The sequence below is a fragment of the Tarenaya hassleriana genome, unplaced genomic scaffold, assembly GCF_000463585.1.
Source record: "Tarenaya hassleriana unplaced genomic scaffold, ASM46358v1 Cleome1, whole genome shotgun sequence".
Lineage (NCBI taxonomy): Eukaryota > Viridiplantae > Streptophyta > Magnoliopsida > Brassicales > Cleomaceae > Tarenaya > Tarenaya hassleriana.
In genome coordinates this window covers 3,331,183-3,339,520 of record NW_010960187.1, presented here as the reverse complement: position 1 = coordinate 3,339,520, position 8,338 = coordinate 3,331,183, and the positions used below count along the sequence as shown (strand labels likewise).

General features: G+C 41.3%; 2 protein-coding genes across 2 annotated transcripts in view; one reads left to right on the top strand and one right to left on the bottom strand.

Moving 5' to 3' along the window:
* Positions 1-6,196, bottom strand: part of LOC104808226 (mediator of RNA polymerase II transcription subunit 25-like) — a 7,264-nt gene extending 1,068 nt beyond the window's left edge. The window contains exons 1-15 of the mRNA XM_019203476.1: positions 5,898-6,196; positions 4,107-4,134; positions 3,799-3,862; positions 3,503-3,633; positions 3,059-3,262; positions 2,911-2,976; positions 2,492-2,705; positions 2,302-2,369; positions 1,416-2,204; positions 1,291-1,344; positions 1,135-1,163; positions 944-1,012; positions 776-860; positions 347-433; positions 1-152 (exon numbers count right to left, since the gene is read on the bottom strand). The exon at positions 1-152 is cut by the window's left edge and continues 8 nt beyond it. Coding sequence (XP_019059021.1) covers positions 1-152; positions 347-433; positions 776-860; positions 944-1,012; positions 1,135-1,163; positions 1,291-1,344; positions 1,416-2,204; positions 2,302-2,369; positions 2,492-2,705; positions 2,911-2,976; positions 3,059-3,262; positions 3,503-3,633; positions 3,799-3,862; positions 4,107-4,134; positions 5,898-5,995 — 2,138 coding nt within the window. The 5' untranslated portion in view covers positions 5,996-6,196. The remainder of the gene's footprint in view (positions 153-346; positions 434-775; positions 861-943; positions 1,013-1,134; positions 1,164-1,290; positions 1,345-1,415; positions 2,205-2,301; positions 2,370-2,491; positions 2,706-2,910; positions 2,977-3,058; positions 3,263-3,502; positions 3,634-3,798; positions 3,863-4,106; positions 4,135-5,897) is intronic.
* Positions 6,197-6,296: 100 nt separating this feature from the next.
* The window catches only part of LOC104808209, a 7,717-nt gene continuing 5,675 nt past the window's right edge, over positions 6,297-8,338 (top strand). The window contains exon 1 of the mRNA XM_010533836.1: positions 6,297-6,724. Within this exon, the coding sequence (XP_010532138.1) occupies positions 6,467-6,724 (258 nt within the window). The 5' untranslated portion in view covers positions 6,297-6,466. The remainder of the gene's footprint in view (positions 6,725-8,338) is intronic.

Here is an 8,338-nt window from a genome sequence, read left to right as displayed (position 1 = left end):
TGTGGCTGCTGCTGGAGTTGCGGTAGTTGCTGCTGCTGGAGTTGCGGTAGTTGCTGCTGGGCTTGCTGCTGTTGCTGCTGATGCTGTTGCTGTTGCTGTTGGAGTTGTTGCTGCTGCTGGCTCGGGATTTGTGGCTTAAACACAACCATATCCTAAGTAAACAAAAAACCCAAAAGTCAAAAGAGATCAACAAGGATCAGAGTTTTCATAGCTTCTGATTACATTTATCCCAAATCAACGACCGATTTTGAGTGAAGGATAAACATTTGGAATTTGTGGATAGTGGAGCCAAACATCTAACAAAAACCCGGGCGAAAATTTTTGCAAAAAAAAAGGGAATACTAACACCAGGGAAAAGCATTCCAATCAAGCGGCAAGCTTTGTCGCTGACAGATAGCAGCAGTGTCTGCGACGGTAGCTGGATGACTGCACACTGCAATTGAGGGTTCTGAGTTAGAAGTATTGTCTAGTAGAAATCCACCCGACAAAGTCAACCAAAACATAGATAAGACAGTTCGAAAGGGCAAAACATTCACTCTCTATCCAGAACGGAGACAACCTAAATAGTTTTCGGGGTGATATTGGCACTGTCATCAGAATCATAGATATAAAAAAGTTTCTAACTTTCTAGGATTCCATTTGAAACAATCTACCCTTCAGTGCATCATTTGCCAAATCTTTTAAAACAACTACATAGTTGGCATATACTTGGAAAACCGAATAAAAAACATTAGGAAATGGAGATAACTGGAGCAAAATATAGAGAAGAACTTACAAGCTTCTTTTCCTGAAGTTGTCCTAAAAAACCATGTTGACTCATGGCCCGGAAAACTAGGAAATCAGCTTTGCCGACATACTGCCTGATGCAAAGTTAGATGAGAATATTAATGACAAGAATTGTAACATGCAACTATGAGATCACGGCTAGCAAGTCAGGCACTACTTGTTATTCATATGATCCTGGGATATGAGACGAACTATCTGCATAGTTGGAGGCCAATTTGCTGCTAACCTAAGAAAACCCACAAAAATAGAAAGACATAATATCGGTCAAATAGCTATAGGTAATTTGTCAAGAACAAAGATGAATTAGAGCCCGAAAAAAAAGACAAAAAAAACAGATTATGAACTTACGAATCAGGTGCAGAAGCACTTTTGTAACCCTGAAACAAAGATGTTACCAGTTTTTGCTAGGTTAAAACTTGCGACACAATTTGGACGAAGATAAATGTGCTTATACAAGTACATGATCGGGATTAATCATAAGAGGGGGAGACCCTAAATATGCACCTCAAGCCGAGTGATGAGAACAGGCTGCCCTTGCCTTTGCCCAGATAAATGTCCCTGAATGAATTTGGAAATGTGAGATTTACATATAGAATCACAGCATTTTGTGATCAAGTAAACAATTTTACCTCCCAGACTTTCACGTATTTGGATTGTGAAGCTTGTATAGCCCCCGAAGATGGCTGAGAAAACTGCACATTAGAAGCTGAACTGTTATTGACACTCAGAGGTTGTGTCCCTGATTGAACTTGTTGAGCAATTCCTGGTGTAGGCATCATTGAAGAACCAGTCCCAGAAGAGACATTTGCTTGACCAAGACCACTCATCAAGTTTTGGTTCATCACAATTCCTCCTTGATGACTTCCTTGGCTCATTCCTTGCATAGGTTGTGAAACACCAAGGCTCGGACTCCCACTAACATTTGTCATTGGAGAACTATAGGAAGCAGGACCCGAGCTTTGTCCCACTTGGGTAATAGTCCCCATAAGAGGACCTGAACCAGCCACTGAAGTAATTCCCTGCTGTCCAGATGAAATTACAGTTTGTGGAGGCGAAGAAGATGATGCAGTCATTCCAGTGGATATCATATTTGACATATGCATAGCAACTGCGCTTTGCCCAACTAACGAAGTTGCCCCAGCAAGAGCTGCAGAGCTCATGACTTGCCGCACTTGAGATAGATTGTTCAGTAAATTTACGTTGGCTCCACCAAGAGGGCCTGCACGCAATGACTGTGTCATCCCACCCACCACAGGTTTGATATCTTGGACACTCTCAGCACTTGATATCACTTCTTGAGAAATTGGAGATGCTGAAGTTGTTTGCATTGCAGGAATTGCTGGTGTGGCAGGACGAGCAATGGTTGGGATATGGGAGAAACTTGGAAGGGGTGCCATGGAAGGTACAGAGCTAGGCTCCTAAATAAACAAAATACAATCCAGCGTAACCACTTAATGAGATTACAAAATAAGGGTACCTCTTCTACAAGCAAAATAAAAAATTAAAGAGACTTACAACTTTTACAGTAGCATTCTGCACAATTCCGGCAGAAACGGATTGCCGAGTCAGAACAGATCCATTTGCTGAAAAAAGGGACAGACAAGATTTGACAAAGAATAAGGCGAGATAAATTTTAAAAAAATCCATGAACGATGCAAAACAAAAATGTTTAACAGCAAAAGATCCTGGTCAGTAGATGAATGACCTGATGGAACAGGAGCTTGAGGTTGCCCGGTGACAGGAGGTGGAGCAATTGTGCTCCTGTCCACTTTCAAAGGGCTTTGGATCTGGGGCAGATTTGTTGGAGTGCGACTTAAAGCAGCACGTGCCTCCACAAAATTCTCCGATATTAGGACAAGATAGAACGGATTCTTGACAGTGTCAATTGATAGGTCTGTAGTTTGTGGATTGAGCTTCCCCTGCATAAAAACAATCTCATCAGCACCCCAGAAAATAATCTTTCATCAGCAACTAGCTTTTAGAATAATGACCAGTCTTTGTTTTTGGTAGTAAATTCTTGAAATGATAAGCCTGAAAGGCTATAAGCTGGCCAAGAATTTTTGTTAGATGAACACCAAAGCATTGCGCAAATTCACTTGCAGATATGCATCCTATCAGTCTCACCGCATTGTATATTGCCCTGATTTTTAGGAGCTCCTTTGGACATATGACAGACAGAGAAATAGAGCACTGCAATCAATGTGGCAGGTTAGCAATTCTGTGGTTAAAGCACATAAATATAGCAGGTTGCAGCTATTCACAAAAATGGTACTTTGGGAAAATATTTGGCTACTGTCTCAGCATCTGACAAACGACTTTCTGATTGTCCCTCTCCGGTTTCATTCCTTTCCACATTTTGCAACGGTGGGTGATAGACTGGTGTTGGCAATGTGTAAGGATTGCTGGCTGCAACTAGGATACAATGCATTTTGAAATCACTACTTTGTTGAGCTTGCCCTGGAGGAGGAGAAAACATCTGTTTCACAAAGTCAGAACACAAATGTGAGATCGTAAGAACAGAATAATTACTGACAGAAACAGCACCATATACAATGAGGCCCCAAAACCAAACAAAACAAAAAAGAAACAAGACAAAGAAAAGTCCAAACAGATAAAAAAAATCAACTTCACGAAGCTAGTCAAATGTTATATTTGATGGGTTGCATCTCAAATATTTACTTCTAGCTGTGTGTTATAATGACAAAGGCATCCCCACCATTAATGCTTCAGCAAGCCCTTCGGCTGTGGCAGCCTCGTTGAAACCACCACCAGCAAATTGTATCGAAGACAGCCATTGTATAAACATATCGATATTTCTTGTCCAGCCACTCCGTTGCACCAGACAACCTGGTAAGAAAAGAAAAACAAAACAATCACACCTGTGAAACTCGGCAGAAATATAACATGTTATAGCCTTCTGAAAACTAAATAATCAGCGAACAGGGGGCTATGCAAAGGTATCTAATAAAAAGGTTGAATCACGACATCACGAAGATGGAGCAGAATACATACCAGAATATGAACCATGAGAATTAAAGGTGACAAGCGATAGCTCAATGTTAGAAGCAGGAACCCTCTGCAGATTTAGCAAAGTAAACGTATAAATAGACATCAATGGTCGCCTCCAAGAAATCAAGCTGTCTACTAGCTTTCTAAATTTTAGAACGTTGAGAGGATTTGATGGCAATCATTGTTTACCAACAAATGCATACAAATAACTGATTTGAAGAGATCGTGAAAAAGAAGTTTTGAATGAGCATCAGCTCAAGAATGAAAAATTGCATCTACACGATGAAAAAGCATGAAGTCAGATATAGTACCTGTCCATTCTCCATGCCGCAAAAAGACCTGCCCAAATGCAGAGAGTCCATTAATAAATAATGGGAACATACTCTTGAGTTTTAACACACGAGAAATTCCAGATAGAGAAGAGAAGACAGTTGTCCAACTGTTTCTATATCTACTATAGATATTATTTTTATGAGTTCCAGCATTTTAACATGAAACTAACACAATAATAAGGAGGCTGTACAGACTGAACAGAACCATTTATACTGAACGTTGTGATTACAGTGGACAGAGTAAAGAATGTGAAGGTCTGGAGGGGATAGGAAATTAAAATGCGACCTGACAATCCCCACCAAGAAATCCTGCATAATGGTGTCCCACAAGGGACTCATCCAGATACCTCAGAAAGGACAATGAGCTGTATCATATCTAACTGATCTAGTCTATGTTCTGAACTGTTCTATGAGTCTTATAATTGTGGTTGGTGTGGACAAGGCAGAGAGGGCGATTCTACTAGATTCTTTCCAGATGCACCCATTTGGTATCAACTAGATTATCCAGATCTTGAAAATAAATAAGCTTTAAATACAAAACTTCACTAACAGATGTTTCTATGTTACTTGATATCATGAACACCCTACCAATGCTCTGTCATAAAAATTTCATACTGAATGGTGGTAAAGTTTCATACTTTGTGCTGCAAACCAAGGCCGCAAAGCTGCAAATACCATGCATAGAAGCTGTTGATATAATAAGTAACTTATTCAGCAACTACAGCAGCAATACCCTTTACACAACAAGAAATCAGTCTTCGACAAAGTATGTCAATAGCAAACACTACAAGCTTAGTATATAATATATATGAGTGATTCCAAACAAAACACAGGAGAAAAGTGCAACATTGCATTCAGTTGTCTCAGCAGATATGATATGACAATCAAAGATCATCCAAAAACAGTGTATCTAATCGTTTTCAGTCGGTAGAAAGGGGAAGAAGAAGAAAGATCTTTCACTTGGAATTTTGGCCTAAGGTTGCTGAAATTGGTTCCTGGTTCTCCGAGGGTTACCAAAATTCATAGTTCTTCTTCAACTCTGCTGAAACCCAATATCATCATTTCTTTTCCTTCTCAATACAACCGCCACACCAAGGGGTAAAAACACTTCAAGCCTAAGTTGATACTTGATGGAATAACACCTTCAAGAAGGGCACACTAATTATGGCTAACAATGAACTTTCAAACAACCAACAGGGCGTGATACCTTAGCATGACATGGCGATGCCCAATCAGAGAAAATTGATGGAAATTTTGTCATGTTGCATCTGACATCGGTCTGAACCTAACAGTGTCACAGCATAATAGGGGAAATTGCTGGTACTAAACATATTTTACATCTACAAGCTTAAAGTTTGCATCTTCTGTCATGGCCATTTATACATCTGGGAAGAAGAAACTAAAGCTTATCACACAACATCAAGAAAATTCGTAGAATAACAAAATTTACAGCATTTCCGTAATGATACGCATCCAACCGGTCTAAGATCAAACATCCACAACACTAGGAGGCAATAAGATATTATGAAAACACATAAACGAATCCACCTCCAACAATAGATCGAATTTGTTCGACTTCGTTGTCGCTGTGAACAACAGAACGCTCCCCTTGTATAAACATTCGATCAAATTCGAGACCTAAAAATTTTGAAAGCATCAACTTCGGCTCACGATGAGAAACCCTAATTTCGAGTAAACCACAATCGCAGCTACGGACAACGAAATCAAATTCAAGAAAGAGGAGAAAGAGGACGGAGAAGGGGAAAAAACCTGATAATCTTCTCGAGATAATCGGAGACAATGGTCTGCCAATACGGACCCAGTGCGGCAGTACCTTCGACGACGATGATCAGCTGTTTCTCCGCCATAGTCGGTGCCTTGTATCTCCCACCGCTTCAATCAGAGAGACAAGAAAGATGAAACCTTTTCCAAACCCAGAGTCTTCACTCTAACTCTCGCCTGGAGTTGAAGTTCCCCCGAGGTCGAGGAATTTTCTCGGGAAAATGATCTTTGGCTCGTTCTCTCGTAAAATTTCCTTTCTTCTCCGGATTGAAGGGCAAAGAAAAGAAAAAGGACGATCTTTGGTTCGGTGGCACTTGTTCTTGGGTTTAAATTTAATTAGCAAATTGTTTACAAAAGATTAAAAAAATCATAAACCATAATTTGAGCCTTAAATTGCCCTAATTACAAAACTACTGTATTAGTTGGGAGCTTACACAAAAAATGCATAATGGTTATCGTTGCACCAAGTGGCAAGAGCAGAAACCATATGGGCAGAGATAAACAAAGGCTTGAAAATGCGAATTTCCCTAACTTGAGGCGCTGTCGCTGCATCCGCCATGGCTATTGCTCTGCCTATGAGTTGCAGACCCATCAGTGTTACCACCATAACCACAGCTCGGATCGTTCCATTGTCCTCGCGAGTCGCACACGTTCGTCGTGACGGACCGACCGGCTCCTCCTCCTTCTCCGTCCCGCGCAAGCTCTCACCCCCGGTTTCCAAGTATCGGACGGTGGTCTCTTCTGTTGTGTCGGATGACAGAGCTGTCGGGTTGATTGATTCAGGGACAGATATGTTTAAGCTAACCTATTTGGAGGTGAGTTTCATGAATTTCTTCGTCTATGGGTCGTTTTTGTTGGAGCCCATACCTTAGCCGAAAAGCAAATACATGATCTGGAAGATGGCGATAATCCTGCATCCAAGTGCTACGATCTCAATCAAGAGAATCCATGATTTGACGACTGAGATTATGCTAATATATTCTCGGTTTCTATAACTTTCCTCCTGCAGATATTAGTTTCCTTATATTATACTGTTGCCTTTAGTATAATTACACGACATTGTATACTCTGTAAAATTAGATCAGACAATAAGAACTTTTTCTTCTTTCCTCTGGTTGTTCTGCAACCCCAAGTTTCGAAGGTTTTCACATGGTATCAAGAGCCTCTGGGTTGCTGATTCTGTGATTCCTTTCGTCATCATTCTGCTTTCCTCCCAACAACTCCTTCCTCCATCTTTTTTTTTTTCCCCGGCTTAAGCATGGATCTAAATGCCCCGAAAACAATCCCTGTGCTCCTCTCCGGAGATAACTATTTCTATTGGTCGAAAGCGGCTAAGGCTATTCTCAAGAGTCGTGGCCTTTGGGATCACACAACCCAAACACAAGTCACGCCCCAACCTATTGCTGCAACAGAGCAAGAAACTCGGATTCGCCCAGATCTGTCAACTGAGTGGGTGAAGGAGGATAATCTCGCTCTTGCTATTCTTCAGAGCTCGTTGGATTCCAACGTCCTGAAATCATTCATTGCCTTGGAGACCACTAAGGAGCTTTGGGAGGCTCTTCAGAATGTCTATGGTAATGTTAGCAATCTCTGTCGAATTTTTGAACTCAAGAAACGTATGTTTGCTCTCCAACAGAATGGCAAATCATTCAACACGATCCATGGAGAACTCAGCTCCCTGTGGACTGAACTCGAGGAATTGCGCCCCCCTACGGCGGACATCAAGGCGTACAAAGACAGGTTGGAGGAGGATAAGGTTTTCTCCATCCTCCTTACTCTTGACAGCTCGTACAATAATCTCATATACCATATTCTTCGCCAAGACAAGCTCCCAAAATATGATGATGTCTGCATGATGATTAAAAGAGAGGAAGGAGGACATATTCTGTTTTCAGGTCCAAGCGAACTTGCTCATTATCGCCGCGGTCCGAACCATTTTTCCTCGCCTTCTGCTCCCGGTCGTGACCGACGTCCTCTCTCGTGCGATCACTGCAAGAGGCAAGGCCATTCCAAGGAGAAGTGTTGGCTTCTCCATCCTCACCTCAAGCCTTCAAGATACAAAGATTCACCCAAAAGCGATCAGGCAATGACTGCTGCTACTACAACTCTGTCATTTACACCTGATGAAGTTCAAGGTTTTAAGCAACTTCTCCTTGCCATGAAGGCCAAGGAGTCGGGTAATGTTGTCTCTGATTCATCTCTTTCTCTAAATGCATCTTTCATAGTTGATTCGGGAGCCACCAATCACATGATTAGTAATCCAAACTTGTTGAGTAATCTGAAAAAAATTTGGGGCAAGGTGAGTGTGGCTGATGGTCAAACTCTCCCAATTTTAGGACACGGCCAACTACATGTTTTTGATAATCATGTTCCGGCATTTCATGTTCCAGATTTTCAAAACAATTTGCTCTCCATTCCTGCTCTTACAC